Source organism: Ascaphus truei, chromosome 7 (genome assembly GCF_040206685.1).
Source record: "Ascaphus truei isolate aAscTru1 chromosome 7, aAscTru1.hap1, whole genome shotgun sequence".
NCBI classification, from domain to species: Eukaryota; Metazoa; Chordata; class Amphibia; order Anura; family Ascaphidae; genus Ascaphus; species Ascaphus truei.
The window spans coordinates 51,186,565-51,200,508 of record NC_134489.1 but is presented as its reverse complement, the minus strand read 5'-3'; the positions used below and the strand labels follow the sequence as shown (position 1 = coordinate 51,200,508).

General features: G+C 42.2%; 1 protein-coding gene across 1 annotated transcript in view; it reads right to left on the bottom strand.

The window, feature by feature from the left end:
• STAT4 (signal transducer and activator of transcription 4) overlaps positions 1 to 13,944 on the bottom strand; it is a 102,790-nt gene that overhangs the window by 30,635 nt on the left and 58,211 nt on the right. The window contains exons 8-10 of the mRNA XM_075608354.1: positions 9,187 to 9,338; positions 8,445 to 8,603; positions 753 to 845 (exon numbers count right to left, since the gene is read on the bottom strand). Coding sequence (XP_075464469.1) covers positions 753 to 845; positions 8,445 to 8,603; positions 9,187 to 9,338 — 404 coding nt within the window. The remainder of the gene's footprint in view (positions 1 to 752; positions 846 to 8,444; positions 8,604 to 9,186; positions 9,339 to 13,944) is intronic.

The following is a 13,944-nucleotide window of genomic DNA, read 5'->3' as shown; positions in this document are numbered from 1 at the left end:
TTCCCCTTGGCCCATACCTTCTACCCCCCAGACTCATATCTCCCTCCAAGCCCATACCTTCTCAACCATAAGACCATACAAACTCAAATATATTTTGTTACTATAGACACATTAAAAGTTTTAAATATTGCTTAAAATATCATCAATCACCTACACTTACCCCATTAAACATGCCAATGCCATTATTTCACATCAGTTCTAAAATGGACTGCCCTATTAAATAATCACTAGAGGGGCAGAATTATGGACATTCGCTGCTGAAGAAAAATTTGCAAAGACATATAACTTTGCTAGAAAATCTTTGAAAGTACTTTGATACCAATGTTCGCAAAAATTTAGTGGAAGCAGCAAGGAAGTATTGGAGAATTTTGTAGATATTTGCATGAATAAATTGTGAATGTCTAATATTTCTATATTTGTTAATCAACAAAAAACCTTTGCACCAACATTTAGCAAATTCACATATTTTGTTAGATGCTGATTCGTTTTCGGTTGTAATACCTTTCAGGGGACAAACATTAGAATTCTTCATAGAGAAATAATAATGTGCAGAGCTTTTGAATCCTCATAGGTTTCTTCTTCAAGTGTACTGAGTACACATGTCAGTTCACTGAAAGTTATTATAAACTACATTTCCTAGGACCAACACATCTACAGTACTAGAATTTTTTTCTTTTTAAGAAATTTGTGAGAACTAGACATGAAAAACAATAGATAAATCCCAAAAGTTTCATAGTGTTTGAACATATTACCTTAATTTAACAGTGAACTGTATTTCAGTTTTAAGCACCAGAGGTCGCTGTGGGTGAGTTGGCATGCACGGCTGTCTCTCTACAATAAACGAGCTGGATAAAGAAAACAAAGAAACGTTCATAGAGCAAATAGTTACTGTACATTTCTCTTTCAAATGCTATACTTCAGAATAATGTAATTTGTCATATCAAGAACATAGTGATAAACCACTCACCAGAGATAATCTAGCATAAAAAGACTTGGTGCATAGGGAAATAATTACATACTGTATAAACACTTGAGAAATGACCAACAGGGGTCACTAAAGCCCTTAGAATGATGCACTCAAAAGTCTATAGACTAGGGAAATGTATACACAGACATATATATATATATAGTGGTGTGAAAAAGAAAGTACACCCTCTTTGAATTCTATGGTTTTATATATCAGGACATAATAACAATCCTTAGCAGGTCTTAAAATTAGGTAAATAAAACCTCAGATGAACAACAACACATGACATATTACACTGTGTCATGATTTATTTACCAAAAATAAAGCCAAAATGGAGAAGCCATGTGTGAAAAACTAAGTACACCCTTACTGCTTCCATAGGAATTAATATGCTAAGTAGCAGCAGCTTCATTCCTGAAGAAGCAACAGTGAAACGCGTTGAATAATATATTATATACACTGGCAGTATTACACTATTGTGGTTCTTTCTTTTATTTCTGGATGACCATACATTTAAGAATACTTACCATAGAGGGTACATCCAGGGCCTATCCAGCTGCATCCAGAGAGTCAGATGTGAAGATAGCATAAAGAGCTCCTTTCAGAGAGAGAAGAATCTCTGTTCCGTTTGTGTTCTTCTTTTCACTTGTGAGTGAGACCTATTGCCTATACTAGATAGTGTCCATTGTCTATTGGCTACACAATATTTTGTTATTTTATCTTTCCACATATTATACCACGAGAATCATCAGCACTCCCCTTACCAGGAAGAAGAAATATCACTACTTTGGACTAGCAAATGGTCCTGATAAAGGGTGTTGAGCAGCTCGTTTTTATTATACAGCAGCGGCAGCTTTTATTCTTACAAATCACCGGCTTTTACCTGGCATGTTCCTGGAATGCCACGCTGTTCACCTGGAGCATGCCGGGCTCCTTTTGCCTTCCCAGCCAGGCGCATGCCCGGCTGACGCGCGGTTGATGTGTTAATTGATAATGGTTCAGGATTTACTAGGCTGCAATGCTTCGCGTGTCCGCCAGATGGCATAAATTCATGAATTGTAATGCAGTATATATATGTATGTATATATATGTATGTTTAACAGTATTATACTATGTTTTGATTTCCCTTACATGTTTACCCACCTCGTGTGGAGCATCTATACAGAAGGGCGAAATCCATGATACTGGTTGTATACTTTTTATATTATTTATTATTTAATATTTAATCTATTTTTAATATATTGTATTACACATCACAGTGCAGAGCGCCATAGATATAACTATTTTTCCTTTCTTAACCCCTTCATTGCCTTAGCGGCTATCAGCTATGGTAATGAAGCAGCATTTCTGTATTTTTAATAATATTGTGCAGGAGAAGGGGGTCCCCTGAGCATTAATTTCTGGCTCAGGGAACCCCCTGCTCACTGTACAATATTATTAAAATACAGAAATGCTGCTTCGTTACCATAGCACATAGCCGCTAAGGTAAGGAACGAGTGTTTATTTATATATGTGTTTTATTTATACTGTACATGTGCAGAGGGTCTCCGGAGCAGAAACGTTTTTGTTTTAGGTTCGGGGACCCCCTGCTTCCCGAGATACAGGCCACTTTAGGGGGTGCCGGTATCCCTCTGCTTGGTTTACATGTCGCGGTCACGTGATCGGGACCTTTAAATGCAGAGGGATACCGGCACCTCATAAAGGGGGCTGTATCTCGGGAAGCAGGGGGTCCCCGGACCTGAAACCAATGCGGTTCAGCTCCGGAGACCCCCTGCACATCTACACTATGAATAAAAATGTATTTTAAATAATTTTTAATGTGCCGATGTTTGCGCAGAGAGAGCAGCGGTTCTCTCTCTGCTGCAAACACATCTCGCCAGGGGACGGCCTATAGTATCATTGATGTGCATATACAGTACTGTATGTGTATGTTAGGGGTTATAGGGGTTGTTGTTATACAGTATATACTGTATATATACAGTATATACTGCATTACAATTCATGAATTTCTCGGCTTCAAAGACAACAGCTCGCAAACGCCCCCATGCGTTTTTACACGGCATTGCAGTATTGCAGCCAGCGGGAATAAAATGCTTAAATCACGGGCGCGATATAACGCTATATACCCCGGGAGAAAACGATACAAAACCGCACATCACCGGGATATTCCGAAATTCGCGGAGCTAGCCAAGTAAGAATAAAGTTGGTCGGTAGTGTACATGTTGTATAAGCAACTTTATTTGTCACGATTTGGTGGGGGTTGTTTATTATATTAATTATATTCACACTTATTTCAGTAGATTATCACCATCACATTGTATTTTGGGTGATTATGCACTTGATGTGATTTTTCACTTTGTTGCAAAGGCGCCTGGTACACCTTTTTTCTTTCTGTTACCTCAATGGGAGAGGCTGAGCTTCACGACTATACCTACAATATTACTCCCCAGAGGGAGTAGCTGAAGAACAGCTCAGACGGGTCAAGAGTTAGGTACCCTCCCAATCGGGTAACCTATGATCAAATTGGGGCACCCCACTATGAGGCTCAGCAGTGGTCTCGGAGTAAAATACATGCGGTAATTGTCATGTTTATCCAGATGTACAATCTCATGTAAAGTCATTGCAATGTTAAGGTTGTATATATCAGACTGCATTTTTATTATGTAACTCTGTGTGGGTATATTGTTGTGTTATTTGGTTTCCAAGCGGGGACGTTGGTCTTTTCACCAGGGGGATCATGTAACCAGGCTCCCTCTGGTCCCCCAGTTTCGCGCTTCCCCTCCCCTTACCTCCGGTGCAGGGAGGTTGATGTGGGGGGAGTGGGTCACCGGAGACCCGCGGCGGATGCCGCTGCAGGGCGCCGCCATATTGATCATGTGCGCATGCTCAGATAGATCACTAGTCCGGTGGCCATGTTGGGATTGGCGCAAGTTGGTTCACGCATGTTCAGGAAGTCGCGCACACGCAGTGTAAGCCTGCGAAGCGGCAGCAAATCACAGGAGGCCTTTTGCAGGGACTACAAGTCCCATGAGTCTTAGGGAGGACCATGTGACTTATAAGAGCCAATAGGGCTTCCAGATTTTCCTGCTCAGGGGATTGCTACATTTGGCGTGCTGAGGAGCACGTTAGTCGGTGCTGGGACAGCAGAAGGGTAGGGTGTGCATATGCAGGGAGCCAGTGGCCCCTGCACTAGGCCAGAGACCCCCATAGGCCCCAGCTAGGCCCCAACTCCCCTGTATAGTTTGTGGCTGCTACAGGGACAGGCCCTTAGACAGGGACACTGCCCCATTAGCTGCACTAGTGACAGGGACACCAGTGAGCGCCGCACAGCAGTTGCGGCCTGTGGTCTGGGACCAGACCACCATTGAAAGACAGAGAGACTCTCTACAGTGTGGGACACTCCAGCTGGATACCACCCCACACGGAGGCGGAGTCATCACGGACCACTTAAATTGCTGGATCAGTGGATTCTGTCTGTCCTTTTGTCGGCGCGCCCGGGTGCTGGAGCACCCGGCAGGTACTTAATAATACCACGTGCACCAACCTCACACCAAGTCTAGTGGGCAGCGCTGTCTCACACATTGGGGTGGGTACGGGACTCAGAGGACACGGTGTTGGGAACGTGGTGGTGGGTTACGGCCGTGTGAGGCTTGGCGGGTAGCTGTACCTCCTTTGCATTCATTATTGCTGTTTATGATCCAAGTGTTGTGCTGATTATACTGTTTCATATGCTAAGAGTAAAGTGTTATTGTTTTCCCACATTGGTGTGTATCATTCATATATCTTTCTGCCCGGTGTTATCCCACATAGCTAGGATCCCGCGCAGGTGGAGGCGCTGTCACTTATCATTCCAGGCACACCCCAGGCTCCCAGCGGTGGAGGCTCAGACCTCCTGTGAGCCAAAGATAATGCACCACACACACCGTAGTTGCCTTATCTCCCAGAGGGTGGGGGAAAGTGTGCTACATACAAAATATATATATTATCAGTTAGGTCCGGAAATAATTGGACACTGACACAATTTTCATAATTTTGGCTCTGTACGCTACCACAATGGATTTGAAATGAAACAACTGAGATGCAATAAAAGTGCAAACTTTCAGCTTTAATTCAAGGGTTGGAACAAAAATATTGTATGAAACGTTTAGGAATTGCAACCATTTTCATACATATTCCCCTTATTTCAGGGGCTCAAATGTAATTAGACAAATTAACACAATCATAATTTTTAGTACTTTGACAAGACTCCTTTGCTGGCAATGACTGCTTGAAGTCTGGAACGCATGGACATCACCAAACGCTGGGTGACATCCTTTGTGATGCTTTGCCAGGCCTTTACTGCAGCTGTCTTCTGTTGTTGTTTGTTCGTGGGTCTTTCTGCCATAAGTTTTGTCTTCAGCAAGTGAAATGCATGCTCGATCGGGTTGAGATCAGGTGATTGACTCGGCCATTGCAGAATATTCCACTTCTTTGCCTTAAAAAACTCCTGGGTTTCTTTCGCAGTATGTTTTGGGTCATTGTCCATCTGTAAAGTGAAGCGCCGTCCAATCAACTTCGCTGAATTTGTCTAAATCTGAGCAGACAATATATCCCTATACACTTCAGAATTCATCCGGCTGCTTCTGTTTTCTGTCACATCATCAATAAACACTAGTGACCCAGTGCCATTGTAAGCCATGCATGCCCATGCCATCACACTGCCTCCACCGTGTTTTACAGATGATGTGGTATGCTTTGGATCATGAGCCATTCCAAGCCTTCTCCATACTTTTTTCTTCCCATCATTCTGGTACAGGTTGATCTTAGTTTCATCTGTCCAAAGAATGCTGTTCCAGAACTAGGCTGTTTTTTTTAGATATTGTTTGGTAAAGTCTAATCTGGTCTTTCTATTCTTGAGGCTTATGAACGGTTTGCACCTTGTGGTGAACCCTCTGTATTTGCTCTCGTGAAGTCTTCTCTTTATGGTAGACTTGGATAATGATATGCCTACCTCCTGGAGAGTGTTCTTCACTTGGCTGGATGTTGTGAAGGGGTTTTTCTTTACCATAGAAAGGATCCTACGATCATCCACCACTGTTGTCTTCTGTGGACGTCCAGGCCTTTTTGTGTTGCAGAGCTCACCAGTGCGTTCTTTTTTTCTCAGAATGTACCAAACGGTTGATTTGGCCACTCCTAAGATTCCTGCTATTTCTCTGATGGGTTTTCTTTTTTTTTGCAGCCTAAGGATGCAATGTTTCACTTGCATTGAGCATGACCGCATGACCGCATGTTGTGGGTTCACAGCAACAGCTTCTAAATGCGAATGCCACACCTAGAATCAACTCCAGACCTTTTACCTGCTTAATTGATGATGAAATAACGAAGGAATAGCCCACACCTGTCCATGAAACAGCTTTTGAGCCAATTGTCCAATTACTTTTGGTCCCTTGAAAAAGAGGGGGCTACATATTAAAGAGATGTAATTCCTAAATTCTTCCTCCAATTTGGATGTGAATACCCTCAAATTAAAGCTGATAGACTGCACTTTAAGCCGATATTCATTATTTAACTGTAACTTGAATTTATTTTGGTACACAGACAAAATAACAAAACTTTTATCAGTGTCCAATTATTTCCGGACCTAACTGTGTGTGTATAAATATGTATTTAAATATGGTGCCACCTTGACAAAGGTACCATTCGTGGACCGAAACGTTGGTTTTGTGTTTATTTTTTCAATACACTTGTTTGTTCAATTCTGGAGTGCTGCCTGCTGATTTCGTTTCCAAACGGTATCGTATTGCTTATTCTTCATTATAGGATCTGCACCCACACCAGTGACTATTATTACGGAGTGCTTTTTGTTCTTTTTCTATGTTATATATATATATATATATATATATATATATATATATATATATATACACACACTTTTTGCATCATTCTAGCGCTTTAGTGACCCCTGGTGGTCACTTCTCAAGTGTTTAAATGTAATTTGTTAACAGATTAGATGCCTTGCATCTAAAATGATCAATTTGGCATTGAAGGAGTTTATCCAGCCCCTAATATTACTGCATTGTCAAAATAGAGAGGGTAAATAAAGTAGAAATGTTGGGTAAAGGACAGCTGGGAAAAGTGCACAATAAAGGGAGAGAGGAAAGGGAAAGAGAAAAGTAAATCAGCATTAGTACTGGAATCTAAAATATACCTGTTTTGAACCCCAAAATGCTGGTACCACTACTTTGTAGTTGTAGCCCATGTACCCCCCCCCCCCAAGTGAGATTGGGGGTATACGCTATGGATGCTACACGTGCTGCCTTTACCTGTTGGCTCACAGGGGCCTAAGCCTCCGCCCACGGGGAGCCCGGGGTGATATAATACAATACTCTCGGTGCAACGCCTCCACCTGTGAGGGATCCCAGCGTAGTGGGAGGAGCCCCTCAAAGGACCCAATAATATAAGCACACACTGTGTATAAAACAATAACATTTACTGGCACAGGAATAACTCTTAACGCTCTAATGGTCACTAATAGGTACAACTACCCATCAAGCCTGGCACGGCCGTAACCCACCACTGTGTTCCCCCTCACCGTGTCCACAGAGAGTCCCACACCAAACCCCAATGTGTGAGACAGCGCTGCCCACTAGGTGAGGTGAACTTGTTGGTGCACTTTTTGTATAGGTACCTGCCGGGTGCTCAAGCACCCGGGCACGCCGATTGGAAGACAAAGGGGATCTGCCGATCCAGCTATGTCATCCGCGACGAGTCCGCCTCGGCGTGGGGTGGTATCCCGCCAGAGTGTCCCACTGTGAAGATAGTCTCTGTATTTTGTAGGGTGATCTGGTCCCAGACCACAATTATCAGGCTGCGCAGTGTTGCAGCTGTGTCCCTGGCTTATCAAATAGCTAATGGGGCAGGGTCCCTACCTAAGGGCCTGTCCCTGTAGCAGCCACAAGCTTCCCAAGTGAGTCAGGGCCCAGCTGGGGCCTAGGGGAAATCTGGCCTAGTGCAGGGGGTAACTGGCCCCTGCACACATACACCCTCCCCTACCTGTCCCAGCACAACTAACTATCTGGCCTGGGTGCGCCAAATGTATCTATCCCTGCAGGGGAATCCTTGAGCCCTATTGGCTGCTTTGGGTCAAGTGGTGCCTTGCCCTTATGCACCCTGGGGCTTGTAGTCCTAGTGGAGCCTATCCCTATCAGCCCCCGCGTGCGCCTAGCATACTGCGCATGTGTAACAGCCTCCGGAGCTTGTCCTGCGCATGGGCAACCTCCGCGCACTCCAACATGGCACCCTGCAGAAGAGGCCGCCGGCGAGCCCTCCGCCACCCACAACATCCCCCACGGCAGCAGAGTTAAGGGGGGGGGGGGGCAAACAGGAGGACCGGAGCACCAGAGGGCACCAGAGGGCACCAGGGCTACATAGTGTTAAAGTTGTTTTGTAACGGAATTCATCATTTTTATATGGACTACAGTTATCTTCTTGCCTGTACCTTTGGAAGATGTTGATGATGAGGAAAATCACACGTTCCATTAAATATTGTTTCTGCTGTGGGATTGGATCCCCTTCATAAGTCACCTTTGTCCACAACTCATCCAGTTTCTGGATTTGCCTTCGCAATTGAAATAGACTTTCTGCCAGCAGTGTGAACCTTAAAATAAAATGAAATGGTTTAATCAAGGAATCCAATACTTGGGGAGACAGAAATGGCCCTTACAACACAATTGGTTTGTTTAAGAAAAGATCCACAGACTAAAATGTAAAGCAGTCTCTAGAGTCAGAAGATATGATTGACTATAAGTTTCTGATGCTTGCTAAAGAGGTGTAAACCTTTCTCCCATACTGTAGTTACCATAAATGGAGTAATATATCAACCGACTTGCATACATCCTGTTATAACTTGAGCCCTGTAGGTCCTCCTGAATAGCACATATGCTGATACTGTCACTCCACATACTCCATTTGCACACAGATGTGAGCTGAATGACACAGGCAAAATAACTTGACAAACATGCTAGCAGACAGATATTGAAATGTTGGTAACATCATTGAGCTGTCTGCAGACCATTTTTGCTTATGTTTTACACCAATGATATCCATGTAGTAAATATAAATATATAAAAATATAAATATAGAATATATAAAGATTGGAATTAGAGAACCCAGGACTCTGGCAGTGCAACCCTGAAAATAACATTTTGTTTATACATGCAATTGTTTAGTATTAGTTTTACCAATTTTGAAACTGATCAAGGCTGCCGTGCAGTGGTCCACCAATGCATGCAATCTGTTGACGCCTCTTCCAATCCCTTAGCTCTTCAACAAGCTTCTTACTCATCAAGGTGTCAATTTCATCAACTATCTGCGTCATTTTCCGAAGTGCTTCCTGCAGGGCATGGATAAACTCATCTAGAATGATCATTTCATAGAGCAAAGATAACAATCATACTCATTGCTGTGTCTGAACTCTGACAATCAAAATTACAATCTACTGTACCTTCAGTGAACTAAACTGAATAAAGGTATCTTGTGAGCAAGCAAAACAGAGGAGGAGATTCAGTACAGGTTGGTCATTTTGAATTAAATATCGCCAATTTTTCACCAAAGTAAATCAGAGAAAAAAGACGTTTTAACTACTGTAGTCGAAACATATCAGCAATAATTTTGAATCGGCACATGTAAATGAGTACTTATCGCAAAATTACTATTATTATTTAACTATACAAATATTACTCACTAAACTGAAATATCTGATGACATTGGGCTACCACCAAAACATATCGCCTGGAGTAACACCTATCCATGGCCTGCCTTAAATATGTATATAATGGCCACTATATACAGATATAGCAACACTTACTGTCCCCGTGACCACGCGAAACCAAGTGCAATTCCCCGGTATTCTTTGCATGTTATAGCACCGTGGCTGCCAAATAGTGTCTTGCATTAGCACTTTGCAGTAATGACAGGCAGTGCTAGTGTATCTTTAACCTAAATTCAATGCACAGTACAGTATTCTGAGGCTATTACTATAATAATGCACGTTTTGTACTGTTCTATGTAATGTAACCCACACCTTATTCCTTTACATTTTTTCATGCTATGAAACTTCAGATAAGAGACAGTCTTTATAAATAATAAGATATTTATTCAAGTAAATTAGAAGAGCATGTATTGTACTGTTCATCGTGTAAGCTTTAGGAAAACATTTATTGCTTTAAACAATAACATAAATAACAAATACTTGGGAAAAATAATACAATCTTCTTCCATCAACATACTCTAGCTGTCACTTGTACAGTTTAACCTGTAAGATATTTAAAAAGAAATACATGCATTAACTAAACACTATGCTGCTTTGTCAGAACACTTATGCGCATGCGTGCTCAATGCGTTCCATTGAATTTGCCCACGTGTGGTACAGGTGTATGCCAATTGAATGGAATGCACACAATTGCTTTCCATTCAATTACTGCGCATGAGCACTCGACACCTCCTGGATGGAACGCACAATGGTATGTTTCAACGATTCTAATGCGCATCCAGATATTGTGGTCTCTTTTGCAGCAGTCTATCCAGAGGTGAATAGAGATGATCCATGTGCCTCACCATATGGTCCACCCCCCCCTTTTTTTTGTGAATTAAGTAGAGATGGGCTAACCTGTCTGAGTCAGATTTGAGGAATTTCGCCGGCTTTCTAAGCCAAATCAAATCCACGGAATGAAATCTACACTTGGATTGCTTCATTGTAAAGCCACCCGGATTCTTCAAAATCTGCATTGATGGTTAAATAATTTGTTAACATATGAAGTTTAAATCTGGATAATGGATTCGGATCTCTGAAATAGGGCTTTTGCAAGGAGGAAAGGAGATAATCTAACAAAATACATATCCCTTGGAGATCTGCTAATAGACAGTGACAGTAATGCTACCCAGCAGTTTGTTTTGATCACACTGCAAGAGCTGATGCGCAGAGTAGCAGAGGTTATGAGTTCTAATCCTGTTGGGCACTGACACCAGTACTTCATTCCAGTCATTAGGTTCCTTAGGCTTGTCATTTCAGTATAGTTATTATGGAAATCTTTTTTGGAAGTGTGGGATGTGACTCATTTAAATATAGTTTGCATAGCCATTAGCATATCTCCCAGAGTACCTCAGGTGTACTCCTTTTTGAGCACAAGTGTCTCTCCCTGTTATTTGGATGGAGATTTGAGGGGATATAGACACACATACATACACACTATATATATATATATATAGTAATACCAGTAATAAGATATACAATACCATTTTGACACAAAATCTGAGGGCGGCACTCAGGTAAGTAGGCAATTAATTGCCTACTTACCCGAGTGCTGCCCTCTGATTTCGTGTCAAAACAGTATCGTATATCTTATTATTACTTTATGGGATACGCACCTAATTTGATGGACTTACCAGTGGAGTGCCTGCTGTTTCCTGTGCCATATGTATACATATATACATATATATATCACATATACTCACACAACGAAAGACTACTAAATGGAAGTTCTCCTCCTCAGATTGTGTAGCTGTTCTGTGAATTAGTGCAATCCGTCGAATGGATTTGCACCTTTAGAAAAAAATGGAACCTGCCTTTAGCGACAGATACACAAATGAAAGGAATTGTCCAATCCACGGCTGCTTTAATTTCTGGTGAAAATGTCGCCATCTCTACCATTAAGAAAAGTTTATTTTCCTGTTCAGGTACATGTGCTCAATCAGTGGCAGATCTGGCAACAGGTTTGCAAGGTATTCTGGCATCATTATTGTCCAAAAACAAACACTTGACAAGTCCATGCTATCCCTAAACAAGGCACTAGTTAAACTTAGACTCGACTTCGTGCTTGAGGTATCTGATGCAAAACCAACTTTGCAGGAAAGCCCAAATCACTCTGGTTCTCGCTGCCTTCTTCATGATTGGTCTTTTAGTTTTGGATGCTTCCGCTGAGTTTTCTTTGCCCACTTTATTCTTTGCGCAAATGTTTTAAGGAATCACGGGTTGTCTGGTAAGCAAGTATCCTGTGCCTTCTTACAGTCCTAGTACTGTAACTGGTACAGCCCTAAGCAGGTTCTTGCTTCCATAGAACCTGGGTTGATCCATCATTGAAGCATTGATGGAGAAGAGTGATGCAGCAGAAGTGTTCTGATTTTGATCAGCCTTTTCTATCTGTGAGTATGACAATTCAATTTCTGTGTGACTTTATATACAGTACTTCTGACATCTATTCTGTTAAGGTGTCAAAAGTTGGTCCCTTCTCATTGTCTGGGGCAATATTCATACAATACAAGGTGTTAATGTTGGGTAGGGCTGAGTCAGTAATTGGTTGTCTACTGTGGACAGGTGTCAAAAGTAGGGCTATAATTGTAATTTTCTGCTACAGCACACTTACAATGGTATAACACCTGCATTAAATATTCAGTAGTACTTTCTGAATAGCAATTATGATCCCAAAAAATGAAGAAACTAGTATTATTATTTTAATTGATTTATATCAATAGGGTTGGAAAACAATAAAAGAACAAACATTAGCATACATTTTATTATAGTAGGTAAGGAAGGGCCCTATCCCAAGGAGCTTACAGTCTATAAGGAAGGGTAAGTGGAAACATAGGTTACAGGAGGGTAAGAAGTTTGGTGTGTTTTGATAGCTGCTTGTTAGTTGAAGGAGTTGACATTGGGGAAGAAGTACAGTAAATGGGATTATGCAGAGGTAGAGCTGTGAGAGCAGGTAAATGTGTGACGATGGAAATACTTCAATATACATCTGAAATACTTTACCCATGACCAATAATAGAGCAGCAGTAACATCAGAGAGCCGCAGCAAATGGCTGACACTCTTTGTCTGCGACTCAGGTGTTAACTCCCAGAAAGTCTGAGGTAACATGAAATCAAATATATACAGACCCCCCCCCCCAAATATATACAGACCCCCCAAATACATACAACCCCACCAAATACATTAAAAAAACCTCCCCAACACATATAACCCCCCATATATAAATACATATATTTATAAATATACAAAAAAACAAATCATATAAAAAAGCACCCCAATGCTCATATACAAAAAGCACCCAGTGCTAATATACAAAAAGCACCCAATGCTCATATAACCCTCCCCACAATGCTCATATAAAAAAAACCCAGTACATACTAAAAAAATGCATACATATTTAAAAAAATAGCACATATTAATAAAAACAATGCATATTAAAAACCCCCAATATATCTAAAAAAACAAACAAAATCTATTTAAAAAAAAAAAATACCTATTAAAAACCCCCCAGTACCTATTTAAAAAATAGACTTACCTTGGTGATGGTCAGGCCGGGCCCGGTGACTGACAGGGGGGGGGGGGGCGAGGAGGGGGCAGCTGGGGAGGAAGCGGGGGGGGGGGCGAGGGGGGGGCGAGGAGGGGGCAGCTGGGGAGGAAGCGGGGGGGGGGGAGGGAGAGGGGGTGGCTGCCAGGGAGGGGGGGGGGACTACCAGCTGGCAGTGGAAGACACCTTGTGAATAGGCATTACTGAGTTCTGCTGGAAGGGGTGGGACCTTCCTTTTGCTAAACATTTGAAGCTGGGTTATCAAGATTTAACATTTGTCAGGTATGTAACCCTATTTCCCCCACCCAATCTCACATAGGGTCTCCTAAGGGAAATACAGCTCTTGTGCTGTTTACACCTCTGGGCAGCCTCTGGCTGCTTTGAACTCCGATGTCCAGCAGATCTACCAGCGCCTAAGGGTTTGCACGGGCTGCCTGTTTGGACATCGGTTCCGAATGTAAAACACACTGAAATACATTTTAATAAACAGTGAGTCTCGGGGAGCCACTTCCGCTATGTGGAACTTTAGGTGAGGGTCCTGGGGTTTGAAAACTAGGAGTCTGGGAGACACTGTATGAACCCAGTGCAACTGACCCCGGGCACCCGAAAATAGTTTGAGTAAGCCGGGGAGAATTATAGGGCCACCA